Genomic DNA, 25,264 nt, shown 5'->3' with positions numbered 1-25,264 from the left:
GAGATCTTAAAACACACCTTTTCAGCATTGCTTTTCCTTAGGGTGCTTTATAGTGTTTCAGTTTTCATTGTTATTCTTTCTGTTTTTATCCTCTTGTGTAGTAAATATTTCAGTTTTTATTTTCATTGTTTTCCTTCCTGTGAAGCACATTGCGTTGCATTCCATGACGGAAATGTGCTGTATAAATAAAGCTTGATTGGACATGACATCACACACTCTCTCTGACCCGCTAACTTAGTAGAACTCTCTAGAGCAAAAAGTCAAAACAACAGCAACTATTAAATACAAATGAAAACAACAACTTCAAACAAATACATTTCTTAGTGCACATTTTCATATCAAACATGATCGTGCCTTTTTATAAAAGAAAATCATTATTCCATGTCAAGTATTTGTCATAGCAAAATTAAGCTACCTTACACAATCTTAGAGTGGTATTATCATAGAGCAGTACTATGACCTTGTGGGATAGTCCCTCGTTCCCAAATAATGAAAAACACATGATCAATCTCTCTATATTTACTGTACTTTTATAATGGTAGAATCGGGAGAAACATTACCCTATATCAAATGACTTGATGGACACACACTATACCCACAGTCCCGAAATAAACCCCCTGATAGAGAGGTACTGAGATGGAGAAGGAGTAGAAGAAGGAGGGTAGGAATGGACTGTCTGTATCCATGGAGATCAGCTCTAACCACTCTGGCATGTTCTCTCAGTAGGGCTTTCTCTGAACAGGAGAGACACAGAACACACACAATGAGCAGGGAAGTCTTTCTCTCGCTCTCTCTCTCACCCACACGTATACAGTCATGTTGGGTTGTCACGATACCAGAATTGCAATACTACAATACCTGATTCTCCATGGCAAAAAGGAAAACACAAAGCAGACTGCTTTATGTATAATATTGTGTGCTATAGCTTGTTAAAGAAACATGTGATTCTGGGTGACAACATAAGGCTGCTTGTTTCCAACATTAGGACTGTTTTCCATCAGGAAATTTAGTCTGCTTCATGTTTTGTTTCCTTGCCACGATACCTCGGAGTAACGCAATGCTGGTATCGTGACAACCCTACATTCATTCTACACACACATCACAACTGCTGCTACCAAACTCTTACTATACTGCTCAGTTTAAACACTTCTCTCCCCCCCCAATACACATGTAAATATTGGACTATATATTTTGCCTTCCTGTATTATACTTATGCTAAAATGTTTATTGTATTCTACTCCCATTTACTTTATGTTCATTTTCTTATATTTTATTATTTCTTATGGTTGTTGCATTGTCGAGACAAAATCTGCAAGTAAGCATTTCGTTCGATGATGTATACCATGCGCATCCCGTATATACGACTAATAACACTTGAAAACGCACACACCCGCGTTATGGAAGAAAATGTACCCACCTTGTTTGCTTTTCTTGCTGTGAAAGAAAAACAGTAAAAGTTCAATAAGTTGTCCTAGCAAGCAAACAACAACTAGCAAGATCTCAATTGGGTGAACTCACTAACAAAACTGAACCTGGCAATGACTAAAAGGTAAAGGACAGAGTCGGTGGAGAACTAGAGACGCTCACCTGAGCTCAGGCGGGGTAGCATCACACACAAAGTGGCCACCATGACCAGGATGAATCCACAGCCAAAGAACAACCACAGCAAGTTCCAACTGTCAACCTCTGATAAAACACAACAACCAAAGTTGTATCAGTCAATGCAGTTTCTTGTGGCATGTTCTCCTCTCAAAGCATACTACAGTACATACTGTATGTATTGGGGCTGCCATCAAGTGGTCATGAATTGGTGCTGCATACAGTATAGTATGTGTTTGGATCAATATCCTCTGAAGACTATATAAACACGGAGTATACAAAACCTTCAGAACGCCTGCTTGACAGACTGACCAGGTGAATCCAGGTCAAAGCTATGGTCCCTTATTGAGATCACTTGTCAAATCCACTTCAATCAGTGTAGATGAAGGGGGTGAGACGGGTTAAAGGAGGATTTTTAAGCCTTGAGACAATTGAGACATGGATTATGTATGTGTGCCATTCAGAGGGTGAATGGGCCAGACAAAATATTTTAGTGCCTTTGAACGTGGTATGTTAGTAGGTGCCAGGCACAGCGGTTTGTGTGAACACCTGCAATGGTGCTAGGTTTTTCATGCTCAACAGTTTCCCGTATGTATCAAGAATGGTCGACCGCCAAAAGGACATCCAGGCAACTTGACTCAACTGTGTACAGTTGAAGTCGGAAGTTTACATACACCTTAGCCAAGACATTTAAAGTCAGTTTTTCACAATTCCTGACATTTAATCCAAGTAAAAATTCCCTGTCTTAGGTCAGTTAGGATCACCACTTCATGTTAAGAATGTGAAATGTCAGAATAATAGTAGAGAGAATGATTTCTTTCAGCTTTTATTTCTTTCATCACATTCCCAGTGGGTCAGAAGTTTACATACACTCAGTTAGTATTTGGTAGCATTGCCTTTAAATTGTTTCACTTGGGTCAAACGTTTCGCGTATCCTTCCACAAGGTTCCCACAATAAGTAGGGTGAATTTTGGCCCATTCCTCCTGACAGAGCTGGTGTAACTGAGTCAGGTTTGTAGGCCTCCTTGCTCGCTCACGCTTTTTCAGTTCTGCCCACAAATTATCTATAGGATTGAGGTCAGGGCTTTGTGTTGGCCACTCCAATACCTTGACTTTGTTGTCCTTAAGCCATTTTGCCATAACTTTGGAAGTATGCATGGGGTAATTGTCCATTTGGAAGAACCATTTGCGACCAAGCCTTAACTTCCTGACTGACTGATGTCTTGAGATGTTGCTTCAATATGTCCACATCATTTTCCTGCCTCATGATGACATTTAGTTTGTGAAGTGCACCAGTCCCTCCTGCAGCAAAGCACCCGCACAACATAATGCTGTCACCCCCGTGCTTCACGGTTGGGATGGTGTTCTTCGGCTTGCAAGCCTCCCCCCTTTTCCTCCAAACATAACGATGGTCTTCATGGCCATTTTTGTTTCATCAGACCAGAGGACATTTCTCCAAAAAGTACGGTATTTGTCCCCATGTACGGTGGCAAACCATAGTCTGGCTATTTTATGGCGGTTTTGGAGCAGTGGCTTCTTACTTGCTGAGTGGCCTGTCTGGTTATATCAATATAGGACTCGTTTAACTGAGGATATAGATACCTTTGTAAATGTTTCTTCCAGCATCTTCACAAGGTCCTTTGCTGTTGTTCTGAGATTGATTTGCACTTTTCGCACCAAAGTACGTTAATCTCTAGGAGACCTTCCTGAGCAGTATGACGGCTGCATGGTCCTATGGTGTTTATACTTGCGTACTATTTTTTGTACAGATGAACGTGGTACCTTCAGGCATTTGGAAATTGCTCCCAAGGATGAACCAGACTTGTGGAGGTCTACAATTTTTTTCTGAGGACCTGGCTGTTTCAACGCAAAGAGGCACTGAGTTTGAAGGTAGGCCTTGAAATATATCCACAGGTACACCTCCAATTGACTCAAATGATGTCAATTAGCCAATCAGAAGCTTCTAAAGCCATGACATCATTTTCTGGAATTTTCCAAGCTGTTTAATGGCAGTCAAAACTTAGTGTATCTAAACTTCTGACCCACTGGAATTGTGATACAGTGAATTATAAGTGAAATAATCTGTCTGTAAACAATTGTTGGAAAAATGACTTGTGTCATGCACAAAGTAGATGTCTATAGTTTGTTAACTATAGTTTGTTCACAAGAAATTTGTGGAGTGGTTGAAAAATGAGTTTTAATGACTCCAACCTAAGTGTATGTAAACTTCAGACTTCAACTGTATATTTAAAATATGCTTCTGTAAATCTGCAGAAATGTGTATGAACACATACTGTATCACTGTACGTAATCAGATTGGGTTGTAAGGTACTCAACTGTGCCTGAGAAAACTACCTTTACTTGAAGACTTCATGAGAAGTTCCTAAACCACCTAACCTGTGACGATGAGGGTGAAGCTCTTGCGGATGGGCATGCGCAGGGAGCTGTGAGACACCCTGCAGAAGTACTTGGAGCCCGAGTCACGCAGGGAAGCGTGGAGCAGGAAGAAGGCCGACAGAGAGTAGGTCCCGTCCTGGTGGTGGCGGTGGCTGGAGTACAGGACAGTGTCCAGCTTCTCTGGTAGGAGGCCTCCACCTCCACCACTGGGCTCCCTGAACCACTCCATCTCCACATCCAGGGGGTAGTAACCCCCTGCCTCACACACCACCTTCTGCTTCTCCGTGTCCACCAAGGAGATGACAGAGTCCACGTTCAAGGACACGCGAGGAGGCTCTGAGGGACGATGTCAGAAATGACTGGCATTACAATTAGGATGTTGGCGGTATATACCGGGTGATCAAAATGGCAGTCTATGACATCTTTAATTGGTTGTTATGGTCATCATGTCATAGATATGTACATATTCATTCATGTGTATACCATATCAGGTAGTGATAATAAAAGTAATTTGTTTATCATTTCAATTTTCAATGATAGCGCAAATGAGTGAGCAAAGTTTCAACAATTAAATGTATCTGCCTCATGTCCCGTGACCCCTAACCCCTCCACCTTACCCATGATGTGCAGAGCAATTTCATGGCTGCCAAACAGCGGAGGCACCGAGACAAGGCAGACATACGTCCCCTCGCTGCTCTGCTTGGTGAGAGGGAGCGTCAGGGATGCGTCGCCCCTACCGATGCCCTTAAGCTCCACCCCGCCCCCCTCCCTCTGGCCCGAGCGGCTGGAGTGGCTGAAGAGCGTGGTGCGTTCGCCGCGTCGCTGCAAACGCCATTCCACTGTCAGGTCGGCTGCCTCGTGGTCCACGTCAAACTGACAGTGCAGTCTCGGTTGCTTCATTAGGCCCACCCACACAGAGGGAGTGCGGGTGAAGACTAGCATCACAGCTACACACAGACAGAGGTCACAGCCAAGGCAGGGCAGGAAGGGGGGCATGGGGTGCAGAGGAGGGAGAGGGAGGAATTTGGGGGGAAAAAGGGAGGTTATAGCTAGGGACTTATTCTGTTGTGTGTGACACAGACATACTGCACAGAATGTGACTCAGACTTTCAGGAGAGAGAAGCACTTTACAATGGATCATAACTCAAGATAACAACTGCCTAAAGTAAATTAACAAGGGTATAAAAGGAAACACTGACCCCAGGAGGTTGGTGGAGCGGAATAGGTGGAATGGTATCAAATACATGGTTTCATGTGATTGATGCCATTCCATTAGCTCCGTTCCAGCCATTATTATGTGCCGTCCTCCCCTAAGCAGCCTCCACTGACATACGCTACAGACTAGAGCAGTGCTTCCCAATCCTGGTTCAGGGGACACCAAGGGGTGTAGATTTTTGTTTTTGCCCTAGCACTAACACAGTTGATTCAACTAATCAATTTATCAAGCCTTTGATAAGCAGTTGTACAGTTGTTGCTTTCATCTCTGGTGGAAGGGAACTGCTGTTTACTACCTGCCTGGTTTTGATGAAGTCTCACTCCACTTTATACAAATATCGTGGCGCTTACTAAACATCTCTGGAGGTGGATATTGGTCAGTATGGATCATTAAGGATTTAACTGTTGATTAGGGCTAGGCTCAAAACTCAAATGCGCACCGCTTGGGGTCCCCATGACCAGGAATGGGAAGCACTGGACCAGAGTACAGTCTACATCTAAAGCAGGGGTGTCAAACTCATTCCACAGAAGGCCGAGTCCTTGCTAATGAGTAACCTTAATTCATCAATCAAGTTTTGGGCTCCCAAGTGGCGCAGCGGTCGAGCACATCTCAGTGCTAGAGGCGTCACTACAGACCCTGGTTCGATTCCAGGCTTTATCGCAACCGGCCGTGATTGGGAGTCCCATAGGCAGGCGCACAATTGGCCCAGCGTCGTCCGGGTTAGGGTTTGGCCGCCATTGTAAATAAGAATTTATTCTCAACTGACCAGTAAAATAAAAGTTTTTAAAAAGTGTTTCGAGAAAACCCGCAGACACTCGACCCTCCGTGGAATGAGCTTGACATGAGATCTACTGCATAACAAATAGACGGCATTAAAAGTTTGAATTACTTGAGGTGGTTAGCGTCTCTCTGTCTGCGATGGCGGCCCAGTTGTGGTAGTCTGCCTGGCCAGGTGTGGGCGTGGCAGGGGTATGTCTGAGGAAGCTGGTGATGACGAAGAGGCCGTCGGTGTGCCGTAAGGTGCAGGTGAACCAGATGTCATGCTCCTGGGCTCCTAAACCTGGCCAACGCACCTGGATACCCTCTGTGCTGTACCTGCGGATCTCACACTGCAGCTGGTGCTCCACTACTGCTCCTTCAATGTACTTCCTCATGTCCACCTTAGAGCCTGAACACACGGTTTGAAGAGCACCTCTCAGTGTTGAAACACCAAACATTAACCATCAGTGTAGAAAACATAACCAAATCTGACACTTGTTTAGCTGTTTCTCTCATTCACCTGTAACAAGGAAGGTAATGGCATTAGGGTTCAATGCACTGTCCCCTGGATGTCCAAACTGCAGCCCAGCGTCTCTGTGTTGGTACTCGGTTTCAGCATGTCCCTCATTGAACTTTACACGTTCATCCACCAGCATACAGGGCAGCCAAGGCACCTGTTCTAAAGACTGGATTCCTGACACCTCTGTCAAATAGATGAATAAGTAGAATAATCACAATGAGTTTAACATTTAACTTCACCTTTAAAGATCAATCATAATTATCGGCTAACAAATAGTCCATTCATAAGAACTCTGAATGAGCACAGCATGCGTGAAACCGTCTGGGGAAAGAGAAATACTCGCATACGGTAGCCTACCTGCACAGAGAAATAAACAGATAACAATATTGACGTTTAAACGCATAATGTGACAAAACTGTCTTCAGGAGATGTCTTTCCCCATGCCATTCGACTCCAAGAACTTTCACTTTCATTTCGGCAATTTGACGCAAGTGAAAAAAATTGAATCTGCTCATGCTCGTAAGTCATAATATTATACGTTAAAACAGTCTAAAAAGCTGATTTCAGCCTCACTCCGTGCAGTAAGACAAGTTAACGTTAGATTTTTAATAATGTCTTGTAGTAGTAAACTAATATCATCAGATAATATGTGAATGAGGAATAACATTTTAAAAACTTCAACTAACCCCCCCCCCCCCATACATCCATGCCATGAGTGGCGCTGTAAAGTCTTGAAAATACATTTCGTCGCTCTTCAATAAAAAAAAATCCCGCCCACGTGACGTTGATGCGGACGTACGACGAGTTGTTTTGAATGATCGAAGAAAAAAAAGTTCAACACGTTTATTTTATTGGTTTCTTGTCATATCGCATTAGAAAGTAAGTATAATTTTAAATTATTAACTTGTCTCCTTTTATTATGAATCAGTATAATAATTAATTGAACAAAAATGTGCACGTGCTCTTGGTTGTAGTTGGCTTGGCGTGCTGTTGGGCCCAGCGTGTATGAAAGGATGCACATTGAAGACTGAACTGCGCCTCACCCAAACACAATGATGACTCAAGGTAGCTATGAGATTTAAGTTGAATGCATGTGCTTTGTTTATAGCTCTAAACATGTTAGCTGTATGAATTTGCATAACTAGTGAGCTGACGCTGAATATACATTATTTACTGTCAGTAGTACCTGTAGTGAAATGTGTGTTCGGGTAAAACCATTTGAATCACTTTTTGACAGGACACCTTTTGATTTGAACTAAACCTTTCATACATATTTGCCGATTTGTAGTGACTTTTTGGACCCGAATGGCTAAACATTATAGATAAATGTGCTCAAAGTTCACCGATTTTGCATACCCAACTATACCATGAGACATACAGTGTATTTGGAAAGTATTAAGACCGTTGACTTTATAAAAAATTGTTATGTTACAGCCTTATTATAAAATTGATTTATTTTTAAACCCCTTATCTACACACAATACCTCATAATGACAAAGCAAAAAGAGCCTTATTGAAATGTTTGCACATGTATTACAAGTAAGAAACTGAAATATCACATTCACGTAAGTATTCAGACACTTTACTCAGTACTTTGTTGAAGCACCTTTGGCAGCGATTACAGCCTTGCGTCTTCTTGGGTATGACGCTACAAGCTTGGCACACCGGTATATGGGGAGTTTCTCCCAGTCTTCTCTGCAGATCCTCTCTAGCTCTGTCAGGTTGGATGGGGAGCATCGCTGCACAGCTATTTCCAGGTCTCTCCAGAGATGTTAGATCAGGTTCAAGCCCGGGTGTGACAGCACTTAAAGAAACTTTCTTGAAATGTTCTGGATCGACCGACTTTAATGTCTTAAAGTAATGATGTACTGTAATTTCTCTTTGCTTATTTTAGCTGTTCTTGCCATATTATGGACTTGGTCTTTTACCAAATAGGGCTAGCTTCTGTATACCACCCCAACCTTGTCACAACAACTGATTGGCTCAAACGCATTAAGAAGGAAAGAAATTCCACAAATTAACTTAACAAAGCACACCTGTTAATTGAAATGCATTCCAGGTGACTGCCTCATGAAGCTGGTTGAGAGTGCCAAGTGTGTGCAGAGCTGTCATCAAGGCAAAGGGTGGCTACTCTGAAGAACCTCAAATATAAACTATTTTGATTTGTTTAACACTTTTTTGCTTACTACATGATTCCAGGTGTTATTTCATAGTTTTGATGTCTTCACTATTATTCTACAATGTAGAAAATAGTCAAAATAAAGAAACCCTTGAATGAGTAGGTGTGTCAACTTTTGACTGGTACTGTATGTTGTACCTTGGACCCTATTTGACATCATCTGAGGTTCTTTTGACTGCCATAGGTTGAGACACAACATGCTCTTGAATACAGGGTGGGTGTCATGTTTTGGCTGATAAATGTACTAATAAGTAAAAATTTAAACTTTCGAATGGTATCACAAAGATGGTTGGAATGTTGACTTGAATGGGAATATCGGGTTTTAAATTACTGTTAATCCTCATAGATAATAGAATAGACGTGACCATTTTTAAGGTGCCACAATTATTTTAAATTGTGTTGTAATTTCAGAAAACGTCCATAATATCTGCAGTAATAGTGGAATGATGGTGTGTTTCACAGTATTACTTACCTTCCAGTGTTGTGAATGGCTGTGATATTCGCCTATTGAATTCTTCTGCCTGAGAGTGTCAAAAAGGGAAAGCTGTTTTGACTTTGTGGCTGTGTTATCTAGTGGAAATCGAGTCAAGTGGCCAATGTAGAAATCGCTGTGTCATTTCTTGGTTGCTAAAATTCTACAATGTCGCTCAATTGTCTGTTCACACTGCTATGCTTTATCTTGGCCAGGTCGCTGTTGCAAATGAGAACTTGTTCTCAACTAGCCTACCTGGTTAAATAAAGGTGAAATAAATAAATACAAATAAATTACAAAAAACAAGCACTGAATAGTGTAGGGAATCATTGTACCATCTAAATCGCTGTGAAATCTCAAATAGAAAAATATTGTTTCTACATCTGTTTGAAGCTGGTGGACCTAAAGTAAAAGGCTCAAGCGCAAGTCTCTTCCATGTTATGGGAAATGGGATGCTGTGGAGGGGGAGATTTTGTTTTCAATGCAGCCTTGTGCCGTTGCAAATCACCTAGCTTCCACATGGGGGAGAAATAGGTGTGGCAACTTTCAGTTGACATTTGAATATGGGGAGATCAGCGTACATCTTTGTGGTGTTAAGTTGAAGAATAGGTCCATTCTATTTCTATGATTGAAATGACAAGAACACGTTGTCTCAACTGAAGCTTGCAACCCTATTTGTAAGCTTTTAAACAGTTGAGTTTGATATCATTTATATTTTACGGTGATGAAGACATGGATGTCACATGGTATAGTGGGGTATGACAAATGGGTAAACTTTGAGCTCCTTTATCTCTGGAATGTTTCGGCATTAGGTTACATGTATGCAAAGTAATTTAATTATTTTTTTAAACAAAAGGGATGCTGTCAAAGTGATTATATTCAAATGGATTTACACTTGGCCCTGGCAACCTGGTTTCTGTACTGAACTAACTACTCTCTAGTCTACTCATGTGTTCATTCGTTCTCACTGTTCTGCTTGTGCTTTCAGATTCCTGGCTGAGCTGTGAGAAGACTGCCGTTCTCCAGGGAGGCTTTCTGTTGGCCAACAGGTTATGCCAGCCAGCGTCACTCAGTGCCCTGCAGAAGGAGGACTGGAGTAAGGTTGGCCACCCAATTCTACAGGCTGTCAGAGAAATTTGTGGTCAGGAGCGAGGTAGCGGTCTGAGCAGTGTCCGCTGGAAGAAGAAAATCATCTGCGTCTTATGGAGCAAATTACTGGGGCGGGAGAGCGAAGAAGACATGGAAATTGGCTGGAGGGAGAATCCATTCTTCTCTCTGCAGAACAGCCTACCTGACATTAACCGCATAGTGCTGTTTGAGCTGGTCAAGTTGACAGGCTTCTCTCAGATCTACGCCCAGCTGCTGCTTTGCCTCCCATCGGCAAACCTGAGTGCAGAGCTAGAGGAGCTAGTTCAACACGTTACCCGAAACAGCACTGAGGAGGATGTCCGCGTCCTGCTGGAGGTGTGGTGGGAGCTGTGGAAGGGCAGGGGGGGAAGGCAAGAGGAGGACGACCTAGATAAGGTCTTTACTAACCAGTGGACCCGCCTCACCAACACCACCGGCCTTTCACCTCAGGCTGCCAAGAGGTTCAAGTCAGACCCAGACACCCCAATATCACCACCATCCACCACTGATGTGCTGTCCATTTTTTTCCATGCTCTGGAGGAGATGAAAGAGCATTTGAGCACCTCTGACCTTTGCTACCGTGCCCTATCCAACTGCCTCGACTCCCTGTACACCTCGCATCTGATAGACCAAGCTATCATCCTCCCAGCTGAGGTGCAACTTCAGAGCCTGACCAGTGCAGTGACTGTCAGAAAGAGGTGTGTTGGGATAGAGAAGTTTGACCTGGTCCAAGTGATAAGTGAGGCCCACAGTGACCTGAAGGCAGCCCACACACCTTCTCAGTTTAGACCCTGTGGAATGACACTAATGCAAGCCCTGCAGACTGTCTCACAGCTCACTCAGGCCTGGGAGAAGAGAGGGCTGCTGGAGATGACAGACAGCGGTGACACCAGTGACTTGGCACACCGTTTGAAAAACAGTCTGGCCAGAGTGCTCGAGTCCCTAGAGGAACGGTCCATGTCTGAGACCATGGATGAGGGTGAGCGCCAGACACTGAACAATGTGCACAGCACTTTGAGAGGCTTGTTAGTCTCACTGTCCTTCCCCGACACAGAGAGCAACGCTGAGGAAATGGCCCACATTGCCGTAGCCATCATTAACCACCGCTTGGAGGGCTTCCAAGATTTCACTATGCTATTTGCCACTGAACTGAGCTGGTCCCTGAGCATGGAGGAGTGGATCAGCTGTCTGGAGAGAAACAAAACCACATTCCAGCGAAAGGACATTGTCATGAAATTAGTCTCCACTCTCATTGTAAAGTGCCAAATGGATAGTGAAGTAGACCACTGCAGAAAGCTGAAGGACATTATTGTGAACATTTTCGCAGAGCTCCCCTTAGCTGAGAAAAACACAACGTTAGCGGAAATGTTAACCTGCTCCAAGAGGGGTCTCCAGGGCTCTCTGCCCCTGGCTGTGATGGAGGGCTTTAGTGAGGAGCTCAACATGACGTTCAACTGCATCATCCAGGGGCGAGCGGTGCAGAACAACCTCAGCTTGGCCGTGGCCGCCATAGCCCGCGTGGCCTTTCAGAACCCCGAGGCCACCCTGCGTCGGTGCTGCCATCTGGCGGTGGTGAACCATGGGGCCCACAGCCTCCTCTCCAACATACTCCAGCAGCTCTCAGGGCTGAGGGGCGGTGCCCCCGGTTGCACAGAGGGGACGGGCAGCTCTGCGGGGAGCTTACTGTGCAGCTGTCTTCAAGATACTGCCATGACTAAACTGTCCTCGGCTAAGGAGGAGGACCAGTTCCTGCACTTCCTGGTTGCACTTATGCAGCCGAGCATCTCGGAGAGCTCAGAGAGAGGCCAGAGTTTCCTGCACCCTGAAGAGGTTGTGTGTGCCTTCGTCCTGCCTCACCTCTCCCCCTCCTCTGGCTATAGCACCTGCAGCCTGGAGCTGTGCCTGCGTTTGCTCCACTCTGCCTTTTCTCTGGAATCCCAGGATCTATCTCCACACTGGGTCATGAACTGCTCCCCGTTCCCCCTCCTCTACGTCCTCTGCCAGATTCTGAACGAGGGCTGCAGGTGCTGGGAGCTTCCTGTAGAGGGCGCACCCCACCACTTATCCACAGAGTCCAAGGAGATGCTCGTCACTGTGCTGACTGCACTGGGCAAGGTGGTGGGACGGGAGGTGGCCTCAGCCCCCAACACCTGGTCCAGAGCCCTCTTCTGGCTCTACAATAAAGTGGAGGCCCTGGACTGGACTGTTCGCTTCCATCTGAAGGTAGTGTGGGGAGATCACTTCAAAAACGAGGTGCCGTCCTCACTGTTGGCTGTGTGCGAGCTGCCGGAGCAGGAGTGGTCTGGCCTAAAGTTGGCCCGGTATGGGCAGGGCACAGGGCTGGTGGCGTGGATGGAGTGCTGCGCTCTCTCTGACGAGGTTCAGGACACCATGCTGACCTCTCTGGCTCTGGACCAGCACCGGCCCGACGACGTCAACATGTTCAGCAAAGGCCTGCTGGTGGCCGTGACACAGACCCTACCCTGGTGCACCATCACCGAGTGGGGCAGGCTGCTGAGAGCCATGCGAGAGCTGCTCCGCTCAGGCCGGCTCCACGTGCCTTACTCTCTGGAGTATGTGGACTTTCTCCCCCTGCTGGACCTGCGGCCGTTCTCCTGCGAGCTGCGTCTGTCCGTGCTACTGCTGCGTGTCCTCCAGCTGCTCTGCGGCACCAGCTGCAAAGACTGGCTGCCCGGCCAGGGCTGGGCCCACGTGGGGCTGCTGTACGCCAGCGCCATGAGAGAGGTCATAGACTCCCTGAGGGGAAAGCTGTCGCCGTCTTCCTCCAACACCTCACCCAAAGACTCAAAGGTAGAGAGGGCAGCTACCACCACCGCCAGCCAGGAGGTGCTGTTTGTACTGAGCCAGCTCTTCTGCCATGTTCAGCACGTTCATGTGATGATGCCCGGCGGGCAGTGCGAGTCTCTGTTCCTGTGTGCCCTCGAGATCCTGACCCACTACGAGGCAGTGCTGGCCGCACACCCCAGCAGCAGCTCCCACCTGGAGACCGAGAACACTCGCCACTTCTTCACCACCATCACAGACAACCTGGAGAGCGCCGAGATGAAGGCCGTGTTGCATCAGAAAATTGCTCAGCTGTCGTCTTCAGGTTGATGTACTTTTTTCAGACAGCACTTGAATGAGGGTTTATTGTTCCCAGCCTCAAATAAAAAATGTGTTCTGACCTTGTGTTGAAAATACAATTATTTTATTTTGAATAAAATAAAAACAGACAAATTGCATGTCTTTCAATGGTTTATTAATCAACTCACCTATTGAAAAACTGATCATCAACACTAGGACACAAGACCAGGTTACAACTTGACAAAAGCTTGGTCTTTCAGTGCTTCACCTCTACTTCATTTTTCTATGTCAAATCTATATTTTCCTGTGCAATCTTTAACAAATATTCCAGTTAACGTTGAACAATAATTTGGGGATGAAAAGTTATCCTGATAAATCACTAAATATTTCCTGCGAGCTGCGTCTGTAGTAGTACAGACAGTATAACACACGGACCCCTGAGAATTTTGATAAATACTGGTCATTTTGTATTGATAGGCAGTTGCAGGTCCTAAATTCCACATAGACTGTTCCTTCAGAGGAAGGATTTAAATAACTGCTAACTCATGGCATGGAAGACCAGCAGCAAAATAAGCATAATTGACATTACATGTTGCTAACCATAGAATTAGATGGCAACTCTAATCTGTTTTTGAGCCATCTTTGCGAGCAAGTTGACCCTTTGACCTAGTCTGACACAGGTAGAGGCGATAGGCCTTGTGACACAGAAGCACAAACCAGTAGATCTGAGGTGCCAGTATGGATAGGTTGGCTAAGTTGCAGTGGAGCGGTAGATGGCAAGGCACTTTGTGGAAAGGAATGGTGTACTGCTGACCATACACCCAGTACATGTAGGGGAAGAGCAGGATACGGCAGGTGAAGAAACTCAGCAGAACCATCACACCGTTGACTCTGTGAAGCCATGAGTCCTCTAGTCCCAACTAGAGAGGAAAATATAGGGAACGTTTACTGAATGTACAGCGAGTTATAGTGCACTTAATACTATGCTCAGACTTCCTAAAGCACAACAAAAACAAAGGGGCTTATAAATCTGGTTGTGGCTTTACCTGGATCAGAACCTTTCCTAACGAGACAAAAGGAGTGCTGAATTCTGCCATGAAGAAACAGCCAATGAAGAAGTCTCCACCGAGACCAGTCCTGAGGAACTGAGGGAAAAAAACAGCACTATATGAATATTAAACACTAACTTACTGAGAAATGATCACAGCCAGCTTTTGAGGATGACACGGCAGATTCTCAATAACAGAAACTGGACTATAGTTAAGCAATAAGGCCTGGGGGGGTGTGGTATATGGCCAATATACCACGGCTATGGGCTGTTCAGAAGCACGATGCAACGCAGAGTGCCTGGATACAGGCCTAAGCCGTTGTATATTGGCCATATATCACAACCCCCGAGGTGCCTTATTATAAGTTGGTTAACAATGTAATTAGAGCAGTTTAAATAAATGTCATGCCCGTGGTATACGGTCTGATATACCACGGCTGTCAGCCAATCAGCATTCAGGGCTCGAACCAACCAGTTTATAATGACAAATTTCAACTGCCGTTGTAACACATCAGACCTAACGTTACGGTCCAGTAATGTTTGTGTTCCTTCCTCACCAGAATGGTGGGCATGAAGACCGTGAGGAGGACCATGTGATGGACTATCAGCAGGGGATGCCGGAGGAGGAACAGCTTGATGGTAAGGAGGGAGTGCTTTCTGTACGCCTCGTGCCCTTTTACCTTTTGACTGTGGTAGTTACTCAGATACATGGCGTAAATATCAAACGCCATGTAAGGAGCGCCAAACCACACAAATTCATTGGTCAGTCTGTGCCTAAAGAAGATGGTGACATACCGGTACATTAGGATCATGACGAGAGTAAGCACTTACACTCGATTTTTGTTGTGCGAAACAAATATAAATGTGACTTCATCCTTATAAAAATCACAGAATCCTCTTCCTCCACCAAATGCAACTTTGGAGCTTTGAGTAAAGTAATATAAATTAGGTCCCTGTGTTTTAGTGAATCATGTCACATGACCTGGATTTGAACATTTATTTTAAAAAGGTCCCGAACAGTCAGTGATTCTGATTCCCATGTAAAATAACCTTTTGAGTGACTAAAATAATCAGCCATTAAATATTTGCTTTGGGTAGAAATACTCAAAATTTGAGAAAGACAGGCTGAGTGGGCGGGGAGCATATATTCATGAGTTCGCCTTGAGTGACAGCTCTTTATGAGATGATCATGTATAGAGTACTATGAATATTTGAGATACAGTTTCAGTCACTAAGGAAATAAACACAGCAAACCCCTGCTGATAATGAGAATATGATAATTGGGAATGGTTGTGTAAATTGACCAGTGTTAAGATGTTCTGCAGCCTGGAGCAGGGGGGAAGTTTTGATCTCTAGAGATCACTCTAGTGATGGGCACCTATTCAGGTCAGTCTTGTGTCTGAGTGTACTACTGCCTCTGCCCCAAAAGCTTGTTTTTATGGCACCGGAGGTAGTGCATTCAGCCGGCAAACAAAAGTATCACTGGTACAAGTCTCACTCAGAGGAGAGGGGAGGAGATGACTCAATCACTACAAGTGATGATTGCTGGTTTGATGGCAATAATCAAAATATGAATTCTTACCTGTCAGACATCACATCACTGGAGGCAGTAGCAATTATGAACCCAACAATAGTAGCCAAAGTGGCATGGATGGAGGACACCAACCTTGCAAAGAGATGGGATATATGATGAGGCTATGAAAGTGCACACAATTGGTTTTTCATTTGTTCTGATATTCATTTAAAATAAACGAATTTGTATTTATTGTCATACCAGTTAAAGGGTTAAGTAGACAATATAGGCTACGTTTTAGTGATTGTATATTTCTAGATAGGCTATATTTTGTGTATTTAAAATGATATTACAAATATTGCAGGAGGTACAGAAGAGGTATTTGGCCCATCCACACTTCGTCAAAAACAATGGATTATTTTCAGATAAGGCATTTTTTCGGTTACATGTATTTTTATATAGACCTATTTTGGAAGTCCATTGGCCGTGGCGGCTGTAATTGCTCAGTGAAACTCCATTATTTGGTAAGTACCGAACGTATTTTGACATTATTAAGATTGAAAAGCTGGTGAATTGCAAGTTGGGTTGCTCCTGGGTTTAAAGGAGAATCGCCAAATTCAATGTCTCCTGTAAATTCAGGTTGTGGTTCAGTTCTGATAGATTGATCTCCGGAGTTGTTTTGATATAACTAGACATCTGCTCACTGAAATACCCGTTGTCAGTTACTAGCGAAGTCATTCAAGGACAACAACTAGCTAGGTTATGCATATGTAAATATTAATGTAATAAAGTCTACCTTTCGCTGACCACAAACACATCTGCATCATTCCAACTTTTGAAAGCTGATTTAAGCACTTTCCTGGATATGAAGAACAATCCCGGGAAAAATGCAGTGCCCCAAGCTAACATAAACATGATACACTCGCATTAACCCGCCTCAAGGTCAAAGTGCGAGGAAGCAGGAAGAAAACATTCACGGTGCAGATGCAAATTAATAATAGCTGAGCTTTTTAAACTTTTTAAGCTCAGCTACTATTAAAATAATGTGCAGAAACTTTCTTGTTTTTCAATGAGGAAACCTTCAAAATAAAAGCCCTCATTTCTAAACATTGCAATGTAGATTAAAAAAAATATTAAAATTAATCAGTGGCCATTTGTATTGTGCTAATAAGCAAATACAACAAGGAATTTATGAAAACAATGATAAATATTCATGAAAAAAATTACTAATATTTAAAAAATATATATGTCTAGACTGGTATACAATAATTGGATGTAAAAAAATTGAAGATATAAAAGAGGGGTTGGAAGTACTTATTATTAGGGTCTCTACTAACCATATATTTTTTTTAGGGGGACTGTGGTCTAAATATCCAGCAGCACTTCGTACTCCGCTTATTTCATTGCCCCCAATGCAATACACCAGGGGTGTCAAACTCGTTCCATGGAGGGCCTAGTATCTGCTGGGTTTTAGTCTTTCCTCTCAATTTAGACCTAGACAACCAAGTGAGGGGAGTTCCTTACTAATCAGCGACCTTAATTCATCAATCAAGTACAAGGGAGGAGTGAAAACCCGAAGACCCTCAGCCCTGCGTGGAATGAGTTTGACATGTGCAATACGCAGTATATGGAAATCATTTGGTTAAAGAGAGAAAATTATTATTTGTGCTGAGGTTGAAGTTGGGTTGGAGCTACTCAGTAAGGTCTGTAGAATCTATATCTGATGTCATTTTCATGGGAGACTAAGGAGTGTTTAAGCAACATATCCTCAAGCCAACAACATATTTTGCATACTTGTACACACAATACACACCTATACTCTCCCCTCCCCTCTGTTCTCTCTCTTCTCCTCCCTCATTTTCCTCTCTCCTCCCATCCTCTCCACATTCCTCTCCTATTCCTATCTCCCCTCCAGACCTTCAGGCTCCATCACCTCTCCTGTAGAATAATAGAATTTATACAACTGGTGGGTGTAATCCTGAATGCTGATTGGTTAAAACCCCATTCCAGCCAGTGTCTATTCCACAAGTTGCCACCAGCTAAATCTATGATGTTAAAATGCCTATTTACTCTGTTCCATCTGACTGCGCATTGTCTCATCAGCCCAGCCAGGCAATTTATAAATGTTATCTCCACTATAAAAAGCATCTAGACATTATCTCACTTTTTTGTAGACTAACATTTAGTTTTCAACAGCGGAGATTTGTATAAACCTTGCTGTCTGTCTCTCCGATATTTGCAACATTGTTTCAATATTCAATTCGATCTCCTGCTGTCCCATGGTAATGAACGTGTCGTGATTCGGGACGAGACAGACAGGCAGGTACCGTTTCTCAGCCAGTCTAAGTCATGATTCAACTGGCATCATTTTTATGGATATATACAAAAAAATGTGACTTGAGAAAAGGTCAAACGAAACGCAGCTAATTTGCAGTCTTTCCAGCTTCAGTTTGAAGTGATTGTGTTACTGTAGCTGTGTTGTTGGCTAGCTCCTCTGAACAACAGTGTCCTGACTAGAGAGCACATTTTCTATGCCAGGCGAAATCTCGCCTCATCAGCATATTATGGATGTATCCAAATAAATGTCACTAGAAAACAGTTTAAACAAATGCAAATGCAGCTACTTTGCTGTTATTGTCTGCACTTTTTGACGTGACTGTAAGTTAGCCGTAGATGGCTAGCTAGCATAGCAAGCAAGGGATAAGAACGTTGCCAGCCAGTATGGCAATGGAATATTTAGAATGAACGACTGGGTCGCGTCCACTCAGATGGAGATAACCTTAGAACACATCTAAGATATTACGGAGGTGTACCACACTGGTCGTTCCACCTCCAAAACAAATGACAAAATTGGTCATGCCTTGTCATGTGTAGGTTCAACTACAATACAACTAGTACAATGCTCTAATCATGTGTTCCTGTAGGATAACATTTCAGAATAAATCAGTAGGACAACTGGTCCCCTTGAGTACCAAGTACCAATGCCAGCACAGTCAGTCCAGTCACAATCAGTAAGAAGGTTAGAGACCTCACAAGTCAAATTGCTATTGATAACAGCGACAGAGGAGTTAGTAGTCACTCAGATTGCAACACGTGTAAGGGAATTTCCAGAACAATCTTCTGATGGTCAACACACATGCCACTAATAAATTAAACCCTCCATTCAGGATATTATTAGAAGTCATGAACCATGATCACACCACGTATGACTGGTTCAGAGCTTATAGAGTACAGTACTTCCGTCGTAAGGTTAGCTCCTCTGTGGAGGACATAGCTATGAAATAGACTCCTTCATACCTATCACCACTACAATGGTGTAAGACACATTGACGTGTAGTAAAACTACTACAGGTCCCCTTAACACGTCTTGAGGTCGACATCAATTCTTACTGACCTCCAGGCATTGACCTGGAAATGATCTGATGACATCAGACTCATTCTGAATAGGTTGCAGCCTATCCGTATACTTGGTTTCTTTCCCTTGGTATGTGCGCTTGCGGAAGCACAAATGCACACGCACACCGGAACATTTAATAAGGATTTATGCTCGGATCACTTAAGGGTCCAAACAAAATACCAGCCTTCGTGAAGTTGAAAAGTTACTCTTAGGCCTTTTGACTCTACAGCTACAGTACTCACCAGTTTCTCCACAGAGGTCCATAGGTCATCGCTGTAGACTGCCCGAAGCGGGTGCCTTACAGCTGTAGACTTATCATGTAGTTATCGACTTAGGATAGTGCCCTAAGCAACACACTGCATATTAGGAACAGCTTAGATATGACATTAAACAATGCCATGATAGGGTCATTTTGCCAAGACCTTGGACGTAAATAGAATACAGTCCAATTAGGAGGTGTGATAACTATATTTTGTATGTCTTTTTTTATGCTTTCATTCCTTTTAGTTTCATTTCCTTTGACACTTTGGAAGTGATAGAGCCATAAACAAGCTCCCCATACAACCATCACTTAGTGCCACAATGCGGCTCATTTGGGAAGAAATGTAATTACAGTTGAAGTCGGAAGTTTACATACACTTAGGTTGGAGTCATTAAAACTTGTTTTTCAACCACTCCACAAATTTCTTGTTAACAAACTATAGATTTGTCTAGTTGGTTAGAATATCTACTTTGTGCATGACACAAGTCATTTTTCCAACAACTGTTTAGTCAGATTATTTCACTTATAATTCACTGTATCACAATTCCGGTGGGTCAGAAGTTTACATACACTAAGTTGACTGTGCCTTTAAACAGCTTGGAAAATTCCAGAAAATTATGTCATGGCTTTAGAAGCTTCTAATAGGCTAATTGACATCATTTGAGTCAATTGGAGGTCTACCTGTTGATGTATTTCAAGGCCTACCTTCAAACTCAGTACCTCTTTGCTTGACATCATGGGAAAATCAAAAGAAACCAGCCAAGACCTCAGAAAAATAATTGTAGACCTCCACAAGTCTGGTTCGTCCTTGGGAGCAATTTCCAAATGCCTGAAGGTACCACGTTCATCTGTACAAACAATAGTATGCAAGTATAAACACCATGGGACTACGCAGCCTTCCGCTCCGGAAGGAGATGCGTTCTCTCCTAGAGATGAACGTACTTTTGTGCGAAAAGTGCAAATCAATCCCAGAACAACAGCAAAGGACCCTTTGAAGATGCTGGAGGAAACAGGTACAAAAGTATCTATATTCACAGTAAAACGAGTCCTTGTCTGTGGAACTTGTTCAGTTTATGTCTCAGTTGTTGAATCTTGTTATGTCTAAATATTTGTATGAACATGTTAAGTTTGCTGAAAATAAAAGCAGTTGACAGTGGGAGGACGTTTCTTTTTTTGCTGAGTTTAGCTGGAGCAATGGTCAGGTAACGTCAGGTAGTCACACAGTTTTTACTTTGAAAACATCTAGCACAAGTAACCTGTTACTTTTCCGCAACATCTCTGTTCATTAATTCAATCTTGTGGACCACATAAGAAACATTTATTCATGCAGTTTACATTATTATGCGTCTTAGCTGTTTAAATTCGGATATTCATTTAACGAGCCGTACACGGATCTGGGATAATTCGAAGATTGAATTAGGGCTCACCAACTGCACCTGTACATAGCCCATCTGTAAATAGCCCATCTGTAAATATCCCATCCAACTACCTCATCCCCATACTGTATTTATTTATTTATCTTGCTTCTTTGCACCCCAGTATCTCTGCTTGCACATTCATATGTACGTGTATATACACTGCTCAAAAAAATAAAGGGAACACTTAAACAACACAATGTAACTCCAAGTCAATCACACTTCTGTGAAATCAAACTGTCCACTTAGGAAGCAACACTGATGGACAATAAATTTCACATGCTGTTGTGCAAATGGAATAGACAAAAGGTGGAAATTATAGGCAATTAGCAAGACACCCCCAAAAAAGAAGTGATTCTGCAGGTGGTGACCACAGGCCACTTCTCAGTTCCTATGCTTCCTGGCTGATGTTTTGGTCACTTTTGAATGCTGGCGGTGCTCTCACTCTAGTGGTAGCATGAGACGGAGTCTACAACCCACACAAGTGGCTCAGGTAGTGCAGTTCATCCAGGATGGCACATCAATGCGTGTTGTGGCAAAAAGGTTTGCTGTGTCTGTCAGCGTAGTGTCCAGAGCATGGAGGCGCTACCAGGAGACAGGCCAGTACATCAGGAGACGTGGAGGAGGCTGTAGGAGGGCAACAACCCAGCAGCAGGACCGCTACCTCCGCCTTTGTGCAAGGAGGTGCACTGCCAGCGCCCTGCAAAATGACCTCCAGCAGGCCACAAATGTGCATGTGTCTGCTCAAACGGTCAGAAACAGACTCCATGAGGGTGGTATGAGGGCCCGACGTCCACAGGTGGGGGTTGTGCTTACATCCCAGCACCGTGCAGGACATTTGGCATTTGCCAGAGAACACCAAGATTGGCAAATTCGCCACTGGCGCCCTGTGCTCTTCACAGATGAAAGCAGGTTCACACTGAGCACATGAGCACATGTGACAGACGTGACAGAGTCTGGAGACGCCGTGGAGAACGTTCTGCTGCCTGCAACATCCTCCAGCATGACCGGTTTGGCGGTGGGTCAGTCATGGTGTGGGGTGGCATTTCTTTGTGGGGCCTCCATGTGCTCGCCAGAGGTAGCCTGACTGCCATTAGGTACCGAGATGAGATCCTCAGAGCCCTTGTGAGACCATATGCTGACACATTCACATTTGTGGCCTGCTTTTGGTTGTTGGCCAAGATCTCGCGATACATGGCCCCATTCATCCTCCCCTCAATACGGTGCAGTCGTCCTGTCCCCTTTGCAGAAAAGCATCCCCAAAGAATGATGTTTCCACCTCCATGCTTCACGGTTGGGATGGTGTTCTTGGGGTTGTACTCATCCTTCTTCTTCCTCCAAACACGGCGAGTGGAATTTAGACCCAAAAGCTCTATTTTTGTCTCATCAGACCACATGACCTTCTCCCATTCCTCCTCTGGATCATCCAGATGGTCATTGGCAAACTTCAGGGGCCTGGACATGCACTGGCTTGAGCAGGGTGACCTTGCGTGCGCTGCAGGATTTTAATTCTTGACGGAGTAGTGTGTTACTAATGATTTTCTTTGAGACTGTGGTCCCAGCTCTCTTCAGGTCATTGACCAGGTCCTGCCGTGTAGTTCTGGGCTGATCCCTCACCTTCCTCATGATCATTGATGCCCCACGAGGTGAGATCTTGCATGGAGCCCCAGACCGAGGGTGATTGACCGTCATCTTGAACTTCTTCCATTTTCTAATAATTGCACCAACAGTTGTTGCCTTCTCACCAAGCTGCTTGCCTATTGTCCTGTAGCCCATCCCAGCCCTGTGCAGGTCTACAATTTTATCCCTGATGTCCTTACACAGCTCTCTGGTCTTGGCCATTGTGGAGAGGTTGGAGTCTGTTTGATTGAGTGTGTGGACAGGTGTCTTTTATACAGGTAATGAGTTCAAACAGGTGCAGTTAATACAGGTAATGAGTGAAGAACAGGAAGGCTTCTTAAAGAAAAACTAACAGGTCTGTGAGAGCCGGAATTCTTACTGGTTGGTAGGTGATCAAATACTTATGTCATGCAATAAAATGCAAATTAATTACTTAAAAATCATACAATGTGATTTTCTGGATTTTTGTTTTACAGTTGAAGTGTACCTATGATAAAAAATTACAGACCTCTACATGCTTTGTAAGTAGGAAAACCTGCAAAATCGGCAGTGTATCAAATACTTCTTCTCCCCACTGTATATGTGTGCTATATTGTAATTACTTCGCCACCATGGCCTATTTATTGCCTTACCTCCCTTATCCTACCTCAGTTGCACATACTGTATATAGACTTTTTCTACTGTATTATTGACTGTATGTTTGTTTATTCCATGTGTAACTCTGTGTTGTTGTATTTGTTGAACTGCTTTGCTTTATCTTGGCCAGGTCGCATTTGCAAATGAGAACTTGTTCTCAATTAGCCTACCTGGTTAAATAAAGGTGAAATAAAAATAAAATAAAAATTGTGGTCCTAAAAAACGGAAATGAGTTACCTCTGGATTATTCAGCCATTCCGAAGGGGAAATTAATGGGGTTTGGGTATAAAGGCTTAGGTGATCTTATACGTGTTGTTCTATGAGATGATATCAGACAGTTAACATGACTTTTATGAATGATAAAGCCTTTATGTGCTTGTTTTGATTACATAAATGCTTTACAGGCTTAGGCGATCTTATAGATTTTGTTCTATGATATGTCAGTTTGTTTTATGTCCATTGTTGGAATGAGACCAAGGTGCAGCGTGGTAAGCGTACATCTTTCTTTATTTTGATGAACACCAAAAAAACAACAAAAGATAAATGAACGTAATGTTCTGCAGGCTACACAGTAACTGTACAAAAACAAGATCCCAACGATAGACATCTGCCTCTGATTGTGAACCATACCCGGCCAACAAAGAAATAGAGAACATAGAATGCCCACCCCAAATCACACCCTGACCTAACCAAATAGAGAAATAAAAAGTCTCTCTAAGGTCAGGGCGTGACACAGTTAACATGACCTTTATGAATGATGAAACCTTTATGTGCTTGTTTAATTACATAAATGCTTCAAAATCCACAAAAAGTTATGTTAGCTGATGAGTATTATCTCATAGGACAAAACTTAAGATCTCATAAGCCTGTGTTTACTATATTTAAGGTGTTTATCCAAAAATCGTCTTTTTTTTTTTTAACATTCATTTCCCCATAGGCTTTGGCCAATGAGCCATGGCTGAGTTTGTGCCTACAAAAATACACCATTACTATTGCTCTGCTAGGTTATTTAAACTGCCTTTTTCGTCAGCATGCAAGGCTAGCAAATGACCACCCGTAAATAGTATGGGTGGTCATTTGATTAGTTGTTCAGCATTCTTATGGCTGGGGGTAAAAGCTGTTAAGGAGCCTTTTGGTCCTAGACTTGGCGCTCCGGTACCGCTTGCCATGTGGTAGCAGAAAGAACAGTCTATGACTTGGGTGACTGGAGTCTTTGACAATTTTTTGGGCCTTCCTCTGACACCGCCTAGTATATAGGTCCTGGATGTCAATGCGGCTCATTTGGGAAGAAATGTAATTACAGTTGAAGTCGGAAGTTTACATACACTTAGGTTGGAGTCATTAAAACTTGTTTTTCAACCACTCCACAAATTTCTTGTTAACAAACTATAGATTTGTCTAGTTGGTTAGAATATCTACTTTGTGCATGACACAAGTCATTTTTCCAACAACTGTTTAGTCAGATTATTTCACTTATAATTCACTGTATCACAATTCCGGTGGGTCAGAAGTTTACATACACTAAGTTGACTGTGCCTTTAAACAGCTTGGAAAATTCCAGAAAATTATGTCATGGCTTTAGAAGCTTCTAATAGGCTAATTGACATCATTTGAGTCAATTGGAGGTCTACCTGTTGATGTATTTCAAGGCCTACCTTCAAACTCGGTACCTCTTTACTTGACATCATGGGAAAATCAAAAGAAACCAGCCAAGACCTCAGAAAAATAATTGTAGACCTCCACAAGTCTGGTTCGTCCTTGGGAGCAATTTCCAAATGCCTGAAGGTACCACGTTCATCTGTACAAACAATAGTATGCAAGTATAAACACCATGGGACTACGCAGCCTTCCGCTCAGGAAGGAGATGCGTTCTCTCCTAGAGATGAACGTACTTTTGTGCGAAAAGTGCAAATCAATCCCAGAACAACAGCAAAGGATGTAATGGGCCGTACACACTACCCTCTGTCGTGCCTCATGGTCAGATGCTGAGCAGTTGCTATACCAGGCGGTGATGCAACC

General features: G+C 43.5%; 3 protein-coding genes across 3 annotated transcripts; 1 reads left to right on the top strand and 2 right to left on the bottom strand.

The window, feature by feature from the left end:
- Positions 1 to 302: 302 nt before the first annotated feature.
- LOC129821966 (tapasin-related protein-like) lies at positions 303 to 7,192 on the bottom strand. Its single transcript, XM_055879751.1, has 8 exons — positions 6,849 to 7,192; positions 6,492 to 6,674; positions 6,102 to 6,380; positions 4,614 to 4,943; positions 3,997 to 4,332; positions 1,588 to 1,686; positions 1,418 to 1,434; positions 303 to 734 (listed from the first exon to the last, which is right to left on the bottom strand). The coding sequence occupies exons 1-8, from the start codon at positions 6,892 to 6,894 to the stop codon at positions 720 to 722; spliced, it is 1,305 nt and encodes a 434-aa protein (XP_055735726.1). The 5' UTR covers positions 6,895 to 7,192; the 3' UTR covers positions 303 to 719.
- A 64-nt stretch (positions 7,193 to 7,256) lies between these two features.
- Positions 7,257 to 13,507, top strand: LOC129821965 (gem-associated protein 4-like). The gene is made up of 3 exons (XM_055879749.1): positions 7,257 to 7,370; positions 7,466 to 7,556; positions 10,131 to 13,507. The coding sequence occupies exons 2-3, from the start codon at positions 7,544 to 7,546 to the stop codon at positions 13,382 to 13,384; spliced, it is 3,267 nt and encodes a 1,088-aa protein (XP_055735724.1). The 5' UTR covers positions 7,257 to 7,370; positions 7,466 to 7,543; the 3' UTR covers positions 13,385 to 13,507.
- A 5-nt stretch (positions 13,508 to 13,512) lies between these two features.
- On the bottom strand, positions 13,513 to 16,900 carry LOC129821967 (TLC domain-containing protein 3A-like). Its single transcript, XM_055879752.1, has 5 exons — positions 16,712 to 16,900; positions 15,985 to 16,068; positions 14,960 to 15,176; positions 14,401 to 14,499; positions 13,513 to 14,274 (listed from the first exon to the last, which is right to left on the bottom strand). Exons 1-5 carry the CDS (start codon positions 16,828 to 16,830, stop codon positions 13,975 to 13,977), a joined length of 819 nt encoding a protein of 272 aa, XP_055735727.1. The 5' UTR covers positions 16,831 to 16,900; the 3' UTR covers positions 13,513 to 13,974.
- Between the last annotated feature and the right edge of the window lie 8,364 nt (positions 16,901 to 25,264).

Source organism: Salvelinus fontinalis, chromosome 24, assembly GCF_029448725.1.
Source record: "Salvelinus fontinalis isolate EN_2023a chromosome 24, ASM2944872v1, whole genome shotgun sequence".
NCBI lineage: Eukaryota > Metazoa > Chordata > Actinopteri > Salmoniformes > Salmonidae > Salvelinus > Salvelinus fontinalis.
The sequence above is the reverse complement of the archived record's forward strand: the minus strand, read 5'-3'. Positions and strand labels throughout refer to the sequence as shown.